Source organism: Durio zibethinus, chromosome 13 (assembly GCF_047325235.1).
Source record: "Durio zibethinus cultivar Kanyao isolate XHJ-2024 chromosome 13, ASM4732523v1, whole genome shotgun sequence".
Taxonomy (NCBI): Eukaryota; Viridiplantae; Streptophyta; class Magnoliopsida; order Malvales; family Malvaceae; genus Durio; species Durio zibethinus.
In genome coordinates this window covers 17,226,008-17,240,927 of record NC_143174.1, presented here as the reverse complement: position 1 = coordinate 17,240,927, position 14,920 = coordinate 17,226,008, and the positions used below count along the sequence as shown (strand labels likewise).

General features: G+C 31.7%; 1 protein-coding gene across 1 annotated transcript; it reads left to right on the top strand.

Moving 5' to 3' along the window:
- The first annotated feature begins 10,047 nt into the window (after positions 1–10,047).
- On the top strand, positions 10,048–14,345 carry ALF4 (aberrant root formation protein). The gene is made up of 14 exons (XM_022898733.2): positions 10,048–10,311; positions 10,413–10,589; positions 10,684–10,833; positions 10,913–10,985; positions 11,088–11,263; positions 11,359–11,418; positions 11,632–11,767; positions 11,908–11,967; positions 12,089–12,360; positions 12,447–12,518; positions 12,638–12,715; positions 12,801–13,007; positions 13,214–13,265; positions 13,703–14,345. Exons 1-14 carry the CDS (start codon positions 10,222–10,224, stop codon positions 13,921–13,923), a joined length of 1,824 nt encoding a protein of 607 aa, XP_022754468.2. The 5' UTR covers positions 10,048–10,221; the 3' UTR covers positions 13,924–14,345.
- Positions 14,346–14,920: the final 575 nt, after the last annotated feature.

The following is a 14,920-nucleotide window of genomic DNA, read 5'->3' as shown; positions in this document are numbered from 1 at the left end:
AAATTTTCTTCTTCAAAAATATAAACCAGATATCCATTAACAATGACTATGACTTTTTGGTGTAAAAAAAAGGAACAACATTTTTCATGTGAATCCATGATCTTTTCAGTAGATAGCTATAAGCTGAAGAGATATCTATCACTTGGAATTTGATACTAAAAGTATAAGGACCAATCAATAATGGTATCTTAATGTCCCTCATCACTTTCTTTTGTGACCTATCAAAAACCATTACTACCATATGGCTAGCTTTCAAATAAGATATGTTAATTGAAAGCTTGGTCAAAGTACTAGTAGGCATGATATTTATCAAAGAGCCATTATCAATTAGGATTCTGAGGAAAGAAACAAAGAAAGAAGTGAAATCCTTACAAGTATCTTATTTAATTGTTCCATCATACTATATTCACTATGCTTGATTAATTTCAAGAATTCGCATGCCTCTTTCTCAATAACTGATTTTTTATACCCCTATCAAGAATTTTGATAGGGTTATTTTTGTCACCTTTTTTGCCCTCTTTAGCTTTCTCTTTTCTAGCCTTACCTACCATTTTAAGTGAATAACATCATCCATTTCTAGCCATGCCTCCTATTCCAATTATATTTGTAGAGTTAGTTATAGTTACAGTTTGATTATCACCAATCCCTGAGTTACCACCTCGTAATTGTATTTCCACAACATTGCTTTGTCACTTTGATATGGAAAAAGACTTGGACTTTAATTATCAAAATCAACTTTGGAGTAGGTTTCTCTTGATTATGAACCTTCTTGTAGTAGATTGTGAGAGGTTTAACCCAAGCTTTGGAAGGTCTTTCTTCCTCTACTATATTCATCAAATCTTCTTCAACTTTTTCATAAAACTTTATTTGAGAAGCATTCATTATCTTTTAAAGTTTTTTGTGAAAAGCATCACAATGCTAGATAAAATGCCCCAAAGCCCCTTTATGATATTTGTAAGATGATTCAAATAGATTTTTATGACTTAGGGGTACTGAACAAATCATGTTTGCCTTAACTAGAGCTTTAAAAACTTGTTTTAATGGAGTTTTGACATCATTGGCACTTCTCTTAATGTGGTAAGTTTTATCACCATTTATAGCATTAATGGTTCCAACATGAGTTGGTAGAGGATTACCACTGATATTTGGTCTCCTAAAGGTATCGAATTTTAACACACCTTGGTCAATGAAATGTTGCACCTTGTATTTCAAAGCAGGGTAATTTTCAATTGAATAACCTATGTTTCCAACATGATAGTCACATCTGACAGTAGCATTATACCATTTAGGGTAAAAGGCTTCAATGGTGCCACATGGAAAGGTACTATAAGGCAACATTCTACTAACTGAGGGAATAGTTCAATATAGGTCATATGGATGGGATCAATCTAGGTCTTTTCTTGGGTAGATTAAGGTGCCCTTGAATAATTGGCTTATGCATTTGGTTGGGCGGTGGGAAAAAGGGCAAGGTCACACATAGAGATTGGGTTGAAAACTAGGTTGATAAGTAGGTGGTGGTAAGAATAGATGTTTGGTGAAATGTTATGGGTAGAATGGTAAGGCTTTTAGTACATAGGGTATAGAAGATATCGAGGGTACCCTGTGATAGCCTTTCACGAAATACAACCTGAACATCAACCCCTCTTTTTTATGCAACTATTTTCTTTGCACTAGATGTTTCACCCCATTATAGCTTCCTATTCTTGATAGCATTTTCAATGATTTTTCCAAAGATTATCATATCAGTAAAATTCTTAGTGGCATTACTAATCATTCTCTCATAATAAAAAACATTAAGAGCATTGACGAATAGAACTATGGTTTCTTTTTCAATCAATAGGGGTTGAACTTGGGTAGCCATATCCCACCACCTTTGAGCATATTCATTAAAACTCTCACTCACCTTTTTTTCCATGCTTTAGAAAGACATACGATTTGGTGCCATGTCAATAATATGCTTATATTATGTAATGAAAATCCTTACAAGTTCTTTCCACCCATGGTCACAAGCTCTATCCAGTTGCACATACCACCTAGTTGTTGAATCAATAAGACTATCTCAAAAAATATAAATGAGTAATTTTTCATTATAAGCATATGCAGCTATTTTACGATAATACATTTTGACATGTGTAATAAGGCATTTGGTCCTATCATACTTCTCAAACTTAAGCACTTTAAATTTTGGTGGAATCACCACATCAGAGACTAGGCAGAATCCAGTCGCATCTATTAACCAATAAAAATCTATCCATTCGATAGCTTTAAGCCTTTCTTCAACAATGTCCATCTTTTGGGTTTTAGAATTTTTTTCAATTTCATCAGGCCCATTCTTCAACTTTTTTTGCTATTTAGGATCATCAAGGTTTGAAACTTGTGTAAGATCAGGTATTTAATGTCAAGAGCAAGGGTAAAGAGAGGAAGAGCTACAATTATTGTCATGTCAATCTACATATATGGATAGTTTGCAATGAATGGCATTTGGTGTTAGGCCCCTTGAGACATCTATACTGAACATGAGCGAAAACAAAGAGGATAATGGATTTAACCTCATTTTGTATCACCACTTTTTTCCACTTGCTTATATTTTTCAACAATTCAATAATAGTTTCCAACTGCCCTTTCAATTCTTTTTGTGACTTTTTTGGCTTCTAAAAATGAAAAATGTTTTCTTCTTTCATGATCTTTGCCTAATATCTAGTATTGTAATACCTTAGATTGTTTGAAGATTAAGCAATCTTTAAACCTTGATTTACCATAATTTTTAAGAAATTATGATGAGTTATTATCATGCATTTTGGAAAGATATTTATATATAAATGCATGGATGTTTGAATGCAATAAAGAGGATTTATCATATAACAATTATTAACAAAGAAAATCTTTATTGAATTGAAAGTTATTTCTAACTAAATCTAATATTACATCCATGAAAAGTCTAGAATTTATTATAAAAAAAAATTCTTATTTTGTCGATATTGGCCTTGCACTTCATTAAGGAAAGCTAGTAGCTCTTGGCCATGTGTTCATACTAGTGGTACCTGTGTCTTCCATTTTTCAACTTTCTTCAACTTTTTCGACCATGTCCTTGGCTTCATAGGTAGCTATAGTGATTTGATCCAGTGAACACTCCAATTGGTTATATTTTCTCACATATGCTTCCTTAGCTTGTTCATATTCTTCATTCACAAGACCTATTTGTGTTCCAATTTCAACCATTACCTCATTGAGCATTTGGATGTGCTTTTGTGTTTCAGTATGTGTTTCATCTTTTTCTTGTATCTTTCTTGCAATTGTTCATTTTCTTCCAAAAGTTAGGCTAACTCACGATTGTTGGATGACTGCGTAATGTTGATATCAGAAAAAAGTTCTTCTATTCATCCCTTTCTTGTCTAAGTGTTTAAATCTTTTGGTCCATTTTTCCTTCTAACTCCCATTTTAGCCTTTTGTTTTCAAGCTCTAATTCATCTTTTTCAACTTTGAGCTTTCTTTTAAAGGTTTCTACTACCAATAGGGGATCAAGAGGTGATAATTTCATTGGGCCATTTGAAGTTACTTCTTTAGGGATTCTAATGTCTTTACTTCGCCTAATATGCCACACAAAATACTCATAGGTAACCTCACTTAAGCATTCCCTTCTATTTTTGCTTTAAGGCAAATTTCAAGCTCGTAGGGTTTTGGCTATCTTTATAGAGGCATCAATTTTAACATATAAGAAGTCTATTTTACTAAGTTTAGAATGGATGGGATAAACTGTTCATAGCCATATTATCTTTGTACCATGATGGGAGAATAACTCATTACATCCTAAAAGCTTAAAAGAATAACCCAAAGTTTATCTTCACAACCATAAAACACTAGTTCATAAGGCATCCAAAGAGCTTTCCATATCACATCTTGGCTAGTGAGCTTGCATAGAAATAAGATTCATACTTCTTTGGATTTTTGTGTAGGCCATTTATTCTCACAAAATTCTTTGATAGAAGTGTTTAAGTGAAATAGGGCTTGCAGAATTTACCACTATTATTTTCAATATGATTTTTCATCCAAATGGTTAACAACTAAGTATATCCAATAAAACAAGCTTCTCTATTTCGATGACAATGATTTAAAAATATAATAATCTCAGCTAAAATTACAAGAATATGGTTGATTTGATAACCAAGTTGATAAAAAAAATCCACCACTACAACATTTATATAACCCATTCATTTTAAAAATACCATTATCTCATATAAAGCTAATGCTATCAAATCCATTCTTCTTTCAATGCCAAATATTTGTATATAAAGTCACAAATAATAGACCAAGGAATACTAACACTTTCACTTTTTCCTTTTATCCAATTATAAACAGTTGGACATCTACGACCATCATTTCAGCAAGCTTTTTTAGGTAACCATTTTTTTTTTTATTTTTTCAATATACCTTATCAGGATTGGGGAGATCTAAGCAAAAGAGAGTTGAATATTCTTCAATAGTTGACACCATGTCAATCTCATTAAACATAAAGCAGCGATATGAAGATTCCCAAAACTGAACCATAGCCCTAATAAACTGATCATCAACAGGGACTGAAAGAAGTAATGTAAGGTCCCCAAACTTTTTTGGGAAAGTCTTATTGGCAGTGACACTCCATTGGTTCTAAATACTAACCAAATCTCTAAGATCATTTCATTTGAGATTGGGATGGATTTTGGCAGGCAGAGTAGTTACATAATTGGCTAGCAAACAATCACCTCCTTTAAGCTAACCTTCTTTAGACTTCATTCTTAGGTACATAGGAAACTTTGATTGGCTATCCATAGATGTAATTAATTTTTTTTTTTTTTAAGATTGTTTTATGGTAATCACTCCTTATGTGAATCTAATGATGTATGTATGCAAAACAAAGTAGAAAAAAAAGGTTAGTTAACATATACAAGGAATTACATAATATTTACAAAGAATAATATAAAAGGTTAGTATGCAAAAAATATATATACAAAGAATAATAAATTTACAAGAATAATAACTGTCCCATTATGTGTTCTATTTAGGTTTTTTTCTAATAAAAGGGAGGGTATGCTTTAACCTAGGTTTGAATTTTTAAGGTTCATGTACATGCTAGGTTTAAAGGCCTGACAATCTAAAGGCTCTCAAATTGTTCCCTACATTATCATCCATTATAGACTAGTAAGGCACCCAATCTTTACCCACCATTATAGGCTCAAACGAAAAAGGTTCAATTTGAGTAAGAGTTTTTGCTAGCTTACATGGAGGTTATCACCTCATAAGAGTGTAAGTACTTGCTCCATCCTAATAAAGGATAAAGCTTAGGTATAAAACTTATACATGAATGCAAGTGTGGTATGTGTAAAGGGACATGCCGAATAATCAAATATATTAATGCACATAAAAAATTAAAATCTGCAAAACAAGAAAACAAAAACAAATAGGATAGTAATATGAAAATCACAAATAATTACATAATAAAACCATAAAAGCAAGGCTTAAGATAGCACATAACTAACTAATGGCTTGACTTTCTAATGTCCCTAGTGGAAATACCAAACTGTCATAATGTCTAGGTTTGGAGAACCTACCCATTAGACACAAAAATCATAGAGTCACCACCAATTTTTTTTACCTAGGTGTGATTGGCCACTTATATAAATCTATCATTTTTAAGATTATCCTAAGTGTAAACTAAAGATCCTTAAAAAGAATAAGTTCTGATCTACATCATCATAACTAAGGTTTCAGAGTTGATTACATGCAGGAAAGGTATTAGCATCTTTTTATGCCCAAAATTGGTACCACATTAATTAGGTGTTATCTTATCTAAGCCTTGTCAAATATGAAGATGGTCTTTATCATGCATATCAAAATCATAATATGATGATACAAAATATTATATCAAAATGTCAAGCAATCATGCAATAAATATTAAAAATCATACCATAAGTCATGTAATAATATCATGCCGTAAAAATCATTCATGCAAATATATATATAATCATGCAATAACATAAAATGCAATGCAATAACACTATGCAAATATATAATCATAAAATCAAATATAATTTCACAAATATAATATGTAGTTAAATATAATCATGCAATTATGCACACAATAAATATAGAAACATGCAAATATATTCGTAATTCTGCAATTAAATATAAAATACCATGTAAATAATAATAAATCACACAAATAATATATTAATAATCATGCAAATAAACATAAAATACCATGCAAATAATAAAAAACCCCACAAACAAACATGCAATTAAATATATTAAAATCATGCAAACATGTAATTAAATATATTATCATGCAAATAATAGTATATAAAATAATCATGCAAGTAAATATATTAATATTCATACAAACATACAATTAAATATATATTATCATGCAATTAAACATGAAATTAAATATATAATCATGCAACTAATACATAAAATTAAATATATAATCATATAGTTAAACATGAAATTAAACATACAATTAAATATGTAATCATGCAAATCATGCAATTAAAGTCTTTATTATTTTTAATTTTTTATTCAAGCATACAATAGAATAACATAAAATTAAGATATGAAAAAGAAATGAAAACAGGAAAAATGGAAATAAAATAAAATCTAAACTGAAAAATAAAGGAAAAAAGACAAGCAAAACCGTGTGATTCGGGGTCGGATCTTATTGGGTCGAGGCACAAGTTATGCACGGATCTTGGTTTGGCCAAAATTACGTCATTTTACCTCTTATAAAAGCCAAAAATTTACTTTTATCTTCAGTTCAGTTGAGTTCCTTCTCTCTCTAAACCAATTTCCTTCATCTTCTCTCTATAATTCTCCAGAAAACCCTTTGTTTGATCAAAGATTTATAGAATCCCTCACCAAAAAATTTAATCGGTTATCGAAAAATTTAACCAAACCCACAAACTTCAAGAAAACAGAATCTGACTACCATGTATTCCCTCTAGTCATCATATACCTACCCAAAAAAATCAAAATTAGCTAAAAATTTCAAAAAGAAACCCAAACAATTTCCAAAAAATCCCAGATCTTTAAACCGATTTAAAAAATTTGAAGCTTCAAAAAATCAAACCGAATTCCAAAAGAAATCAAACTAGAGTTCAAAAACAATTCAAGATGTAGGAATTTAATTTGCAAATCCCAGAAATCAAAGATCTCGAATGTCTTCAACCAATTTAACCTAAAAGCCAGAAATCGAGAATCAAACCCTAAAAAATATTAAATTCCTAGAACCGATCTCAATAACGCCCCTAACTCTAAAAACTTCACCTAGAAAATTTGATGTGTTGATTCTTTTGTTTCTATGATCCTTCCTAATTACTTCCCCCTCTCTTATTTGTAGATTGGGGGGGTTTATAGGGATTTAATCCCTTTTGGTTTAGAAACTAGGAAATCCTACTAAATCTGGGAAAATTTCCTATATTCAATTTTTGTAATCTTTCCTTTTTCATTGAAAATCAAAATCCAAAACAAATCACATGTTTTCTTTTTTTGTCCCTTTTTTCTTTTTTACTTCATTGACCTTGACTTTTGACCAAACAAAAATTACAATTAAAATCAAAATTACTAAAACAAAATTCCAAAAATAAAATAAAATAAAAATCTAAGATCAAAATTAAAATCAATACATTTTCAAGCTTTTAATATTTTGGGCCTAAAATTTCATTTTAAGGCCTAATTCACGAATGCAGCCCATTTTATTTCTAAAAGATTTTTTGGACAAAATGGGTTGTCTACATTTTTCTTGTGACAGCAATATATTGTTTAACAAGATATATGACAAGAATTTCAATGAAATATTTATGTATGTTAGGAAATAAAAATAAGAAATTGGATATCAAAATAATGAAAAATAAACAAATATTATAAGGCAAATACAAAACTTTTAAAAGTCTCGAAGAGAATACAATCCACCTAACAATGACATGAAGTTCTTGGACCAAACTATTCAGCTTCATCCACAAAACCAACTTGATCACCTTGTTTCGATGTTTCCCACCACTATGGATTTGAAAGTTTGCTTCTAGCCTTTCTTTATACATCTTAAGTTTTTTTTCCAAATGAAGATCCAAAGAGCCAATGTCATCAACAAAGCCATTCATTGGTGTGTCTGCAATTGCTGGTTCTATTTTGGACTTTCAGAAAGCAAAAGAAACATTTTTACTGGCACTAAAGTCCAACCAATTTATCACCATGGATTTTCTAATGGAAATTTTTTTTTTTACGGGATTTTATCTAAATCACAATGAGAAAATGAAACACAAATAAAAGGTCATTAGTATGAACAGTGTCTTAAACCTTAACATGACTACTAAAATAGAATAATATGCCCATCAGCAGGAAAAAATTTACACAGAACAAATAAGAAGCATTCTACTGACCTTAAAAGCATGGTGTAAAGTATTATGTTCCTTTACTTCTACTGTTAATGATACTTGACCCTCGCCATTACCATCCGAAACTGATAATACATTAAAAACAATTATATATAAAGTTTGGTATCAAAAGGATCTCCCAATAAAACCAAGAATCCAAGTTTTAGTACAGCCCACACCTGTAAATAATCATTCAACAAGAGTCAATCAAATAAGCTAAAATGTGAAAATACCTAAAATGATAACAAATGAGTAATTTTATGGTCCAAACAGAGAGTTATTGTCCAAATGGCAAGATTAAGGTACAAAAAATTTGAACATTTGTTTGCAAGGTAAGATACAATGATGCCAATTTTCTCAAGCAAAAGAATCAATATACGACAACAAATACTCCATCTTCAAAACCCTTTTCTCAAATCCTATTATCTTGTTTTAATTAAACATATGTCACCCATTAAGCAGCAGTATGAGATTCTTATATATTCTACATCACTAAGCATAATTGACCAAATCACTAAGCATAATTGACCAAGTGATATCTCTTGCTGAGGCACAAAAGATGCACAGTGACATGCCAATTTCTAAACCTGATGATTCGTGTATTCGCATTATGTAAAATACTAAAATTCGTATATTCGTATCGTGTTTTTCATGAAAATTACGTATCATAATTCTTATTGACACAAAAATATATATTATATATTTTTATTTTGTTAAACCTAGATATAGTTATTACTAAAATTTTAAGCTGTGTCACCTTCATATCCTATAATCATATCGTATTTGTGCCGTGTTACTGTATCATGTTTTAGATTATCAGGTCTATTAATTTTCCTCCTACCCAAGAATATTTACACAAAGAAGAAAAGCTATGCAGTTAAAACCAAACATATATATTTTCATTGAAGAAAATAAATAGACCAAATCCAACAACTAAAGGCATTGATAAAAAAATCAACCTCAATTGAATGTAGAATGTAAAACCCAAAATATCATAAGAAGAAAACAATCTATCTATTTCATTCAAATAAAGACCCTTTTTATTTTTTTAAATATCAAAAGAAAGTAAATAATTATTTAAAATAGATGGCTCGAAGAAATAAGCAAGTTACATGCATTATATGCAAGTAACTCTTAATTGCAATAATTTTTGCCGGTTGTGTTTCAACCCACCCATTCTTTTCAAAATTTACCCAAATTTACCCGTAAATTTGTTTTTAAGACTTTAAGTAGTTGTCCACCAAATTCCAGCATGAAAGACTTTAAGTACAACTTTTATATATTTTATAAATGTTGATTAAATTATATTATGTAATCTCAAGCTTAAAATAAACTCATAATCTTCTTAGTAAAATGAATTAATTATTTTCATGCAGCTAAAATTTGAATACTTAGTATAAAAATAATAAAAACAACTAAATTTTTAATTTTAAAAATTTTATAAATTATAGTGGAACGGTTAATATTATATTTAATCTTTAAAATATAATATATAAACAATAAATATATTAATTAATATAATATTTAAAAAATTATTTATACATTAAAATAAATATCACATTAATTAACATATTTATAATTCATATATTACCTAAAAAATTTTTGCAATTCAAATAAATCTTGAGCATTTTCTTAAAATCAAGATGCTGTTAACCTATTTCAAAATGTCTAAAGTTAGCGAGGCACTTTCATTTTTCCATTTACTAACGGCATAAGGAAACAGAGCCCGGCAGGTTTTGCCTCTGTAGCAATCAAACTCAGTAACTCAGTTCACCGAGAGTCGAGTAGAAACGCCGGAACTCAGCGTTTAAAGGACACCATGTCAGCAGAGAAGACAGAGCTTGACGGATCCTCTTTTGCTAATCCCCTCCTTCTTCAACTCCAACAAACTCTAACTTCCTGCTCCAAGGTAAGCAGTAAAACAAGGGTCATACATTTCCCCTTTATAAATATCCAGAAAAATCCTATTCGTTTATTTTAGAATAGTTAATTTCCGGCACGTTTTTGTAGTCAATCGTCGACGGTGACCTAAGTCAATCTCAAACCTCAGTCTCAGAGCTCGTCAACTTCCTCGATTCCGTATCAGACGCCACCGTTTCGGAGCCAGAAAACGAAGTTGCAAAAGCGAATGCACTCGCAATTTTATCTGAAATTTATAATTTTTTGTGCTCGCCCTCTCTGGATCAGGTTTTATGACGTTATTATAAGGCCCTTATTAATGTATTTATCAACAATGTTTATTTATTAAGCTTAATTGTGAAATTAATGGATTATTTCACAGGAGATTATCGATGCGCTTTCATTTGAGTTGCCAAAGTCAGTTTCAAAATTTTCAGGAGTTTCGCCTGAGTGTTTGGAGATTGCTGATCGCATTATTGATCGATTCATAAAAACATGTAGTCCTCGCGACATGCTTTCGATTCTTTGCGAGGTCTGTGTTTATTTTTTTCTTAATTTTCTATCAACTGATGGTTATAATTATTTGTTAATTTTCAATTTTAATGGATTAGGCATTAGATTCCCCAAATAAGACAGTCAAAGCTGCCGCTTATGTTTCCCCTCTTATAGGTGGACTTTCAGAAGGTATTCAGCCATATTCATCTGTAAAGTTCAAAGAATGATTTTCTTTTTTGATTTATGAACTGTTGTTTCTAATATTGGATGAATGTTCTTTTCTTGTTTCAGTCTTTCTTGCCACTCGGAGGCGTCATTTTGAACAAATTAAAGTTGCAGTGCCGGTTATTGTTAAAGTTGTGAAGGCTATTTCTTCAGAATCAGATTATGAAGATACAGAACTGGAGACTTTGTTTGACAGAGTTGTCAAAATTGCTCACTGCATACGGGCAGTTTCTACGAAACTAGTATGCAATGTTTGACTTCATATTAGGCTATATTTGAGATTGTTGATGTTTTTCTCTGTTAGGTCCTGATAATTCTTTGCTATTCCTTATAACAGGAGGATGGAGTAAATGAAAAGCTTCGAGCTCTTCTTGGTCTATACGTACTGCAAATCTCGGTTGGTGCTCTTATTTTGAACCAAAGTTCTAGGTTGGGTGTTTATTGTTTCGATAGATATTAGAGTGATTTAATTTCCAATATTCACTATGCTTTTAAATCTGCTTGTCTTTTGGGATCGGTTGACTTCCATTATTGATCTCTCGATCCCTTTTTTTCTTTTACATTTGTATGTTTGTTGTTGTTGGTTTTAAGATGCACCCATGATGCGTAGGCAATGGTTTCAGTTAGCCCCACTCATCTTCTCTTTGCATCACGATTGGCATGCTTCCTTCCATATTGTGGTGTATCCTATCTTGGTTTAATAACTGGGTCTGATATTGACACAATATCTCGCATTGTTATTGGAGGTAAAGTTCATTAGTTGCTATGTTAACTTTATCATTATTGTTTCCTAAACAATTACAAGATAAAATATGGTCTCCACCTTCTTTTGTTCTTATCATTTCTCTAACATGTGTATTTTGATGCATAATCGTGAAATGCGCAGAGGATGAAGATGATTGTATGATTTTGTCATCCCATGTCTATCTTGGTGCATCACTTTCAGGTTTGTGTTGGAGCAAATTTTCCTGATCTTATTGATGTTTTCCCTCATCTGACATCATCAGTCATGGAAAATGTTACCTGTTTCTTTGACATGCATAGATTTTCATTGTTTATTGATACAGTGATTTGGGCGCAAATGCATGATGAGGTTGCTAGGGCTGCAAAAGAGGATTTGAGTGCTGTTAAGACAGAACTTAAAAATAACCAGATGAAAAGATGGCAAGCAATTGGCATGTTAAAGCACATATTCTCATCTGTTGATCTTCCATGGAAATTTAAGAGATATGCTGTTGATTTCTTGCTTTGTATAACAAGTGGAGATATATCTAAGGATTTAGATGATGAGCATAATGATTGCTCTCTTTACATGACCAGCCTTTTTTCTGCTTTGCAGGTAGTCTCTTTTCACCTTGTTTTTATACATCACGTTTTGCACTCTGTTACTCTCTATCAGTCTGATGGTCAAAATGAACATTGCAGGCTGTTACAATGATTATCATATATACATCAGATACAGTGCTAAGGAAAAATGCCTTTGAAGTACTCAAAAGGGTGAGGATTTTATGTACTATAGTTCCTCAATCAAGTGACCATATTGTTGAAATATATTATTTTACCAAGTTCCTAACTTCAGTATCCACGATTGCTTACTGATTTGTTACAAATATCAGGTTCTGGCTGATATTCCAGATTCTCAGAGATTTGACATTTTAAAAGCTCTAATAACAAATAGTGACTCTTCCTCTATGGTAAAATCCAGTGTACATGCTCTATCATTTGATGTATTATAGTTGAGGATATATTAACTAAATTAGTTCCTCCAACTATGTGTAGGCTGCAATTCTTCTAGATCTTGTTAGAGGGGAAATGCACAGAGAAAGTACCCTGAGAACATTAATAGGGGAAAATGAAGTCCTAAAGGCTGACAATAAAGCCTGTCAAAATACATTATTTTGGAGTACAAGCATCCTTGAGTTAATCGAGTCAGTTTTGAGGCCTGTGAAGGGAGGACCTCCAATCCTTCCAGAGAATGGCGATGTGGTATTTCTTTGCATCTTTTGCCTGTTGATGTTTAAATTATTGAATTTATATTCGCTTAGGGCACTTAAATGGTTATTGTATTGTTGTCTTGCTTGGATTGTGCTGTTTATTTTCTACTGTTTCTCATTTTACGGTTTTATTGAATGGCTCCTGTGTCAATACCTTGCTTGGCATCTTCTGTATTTAACAGATTCATTATCATGTAGGTTCTATCTGCCCTTAACCTGTACAGATTTGTATTGATGACAGAATCATCAGGTAAAACTTAATTTACTGGTTTATTGAAGATGAGAACTTATCTTGCAGTGCGTTTCTTTGTTGTCTGCCTGTTAACATAGTACCTCCGTGCTAATGTGTTTTACTAAGTTTAGCCTTTATATTTATGCATATGGGTTGAGGCCCTGGAGTTTGATTTTATAATAGTTATGACACATTCACTAAGTGCAGCTTTCACCATCCGTCAGCAAACTACATAAACAATGCTATATGATGTTTTAAGCAATGAAATCCGATCATGAGTACAATAAATGCCTTTTCTCATAGATCTCAGTCCCAAGACTCAGATCCTGGTCTGTAGGCCATCTTAGATTTGTCTACTCTATTATTTGATATTTACTGTCTAAGTCAGTGGAGTTCGCAATGGTGCCTCATCACCGTAATGTTCTTTGTTTTTGACTTGGTGGCAAATGGAACAGGAAAAACCAACTACACTAGAGTGCTGTACAAGAATAATTTGCAGAAGGCCTACAATGAATGGCTCCTACCTCTTCGAATGCTTGTGACAGGCATTGTAGCAGAGAATAAGAGCAATAATGATCAACCTGCAGTTGACACTATATGTGCTCTGAACCCAGTTGAGCTGGTTTTGTACCGGTGTATCGAGCTTGTTGCAGAAAAATTGAAACATTCAACATGATATCGGTCCAGCATACTTGATGGTTGTTGCCAAGCTATTTATTGGGGAATTCCCCACAACAACAACAACAACTAAGCCCTTTCCCCACTGTGCGGGGTTGGCATTGGGGAACTCCCTCTTGCTTGGAGTTTTAAAGGTTAGGTAGAAGTAGCCAAGGGCAAAAATTTTCGCTTGGGGTTTGTTCCTGTGGGTTAAGTTTTTGTGCTTTCGATCAGTGCTGATGCAAATTGGATACAAATGGTTCATAGAAAGATTCCTCATCAATCAGTACGACTGTATCAGACCAGTAACATACCTTTGTCTCTCAGTAGTTACCGGGGGTGATAAGGATGGTCCATCACTTTTGTCATGAAATGTTGAGTTTGTTAGTACTGATTAATCAATCAAATCTGTCCTTATGCTTGTTTTGTTTTTCCTCTAAATCAAGATATCTATTATTTCCAGCTTCCCCTTGCCTTGATGAATATATTAACAGTGCAGGATAAATTTCAATTATATTGCTTTTGCACATTAAGTGCTACAACCTATTTCAAATTCGTGGTGAGATGGTATTCTAACTTGGAATTAGCTAGTTGAGTTGTGGGGAGGTTGCACATGATTAGAGATGGCAAAATGACAGTTAGGTTGGGTCATTTTGCACAGAGTTAATTTGAATTTAAATCTATTTGACTTTGAATTATTTTGGATTCACATAAATTCTAATTTAGATTATTTTAAATTCGAAGCAGTTGGGTTAAGTTTATATTTTGTAATTCATGATGGGAGGAAAAGATTAAGAGAAAGAGATATATTGAATTAATTTTTTTTATTTAAAAAAAAAAAACAAATTTAAAATTTGTTCTTTAAATAAAAAAAATTATGACTGAGCAAATGATTGATGCTTCATTTGAATTAATCAAATATCATATTATTTTAATCAACGTAAGTAGATTAAATGTTATGATAGTATTTTTAATGAAAAAATTAAATGAAATTAATGATTAAATTTTAATTATTA

Bases quoted from the DNA above. Each gene is read 5' to 3' on its own strand.
- ALF4 (XM_022898733.2), top strand. From the start codon at position 10,222: ATGTCAGCAGAGAAGACAGAGCTTGACGGATCCTCTTTTGCTAATCCC. The intron at 11,264-11,358 runs GTATGCAATGTT...TCCTTATAACAG, and splicing joins GGGCAGTTTCTACGAAACTA to GAGGATGGAGTAAATGAAAA. The intron at 12,716-12,800 runs GTAAAATCCAGT...AACTATGTGTAG, and splicing joins ATAGTGACTCTTCCTCTATG to GCTGCAATTCTTCTAGATCT.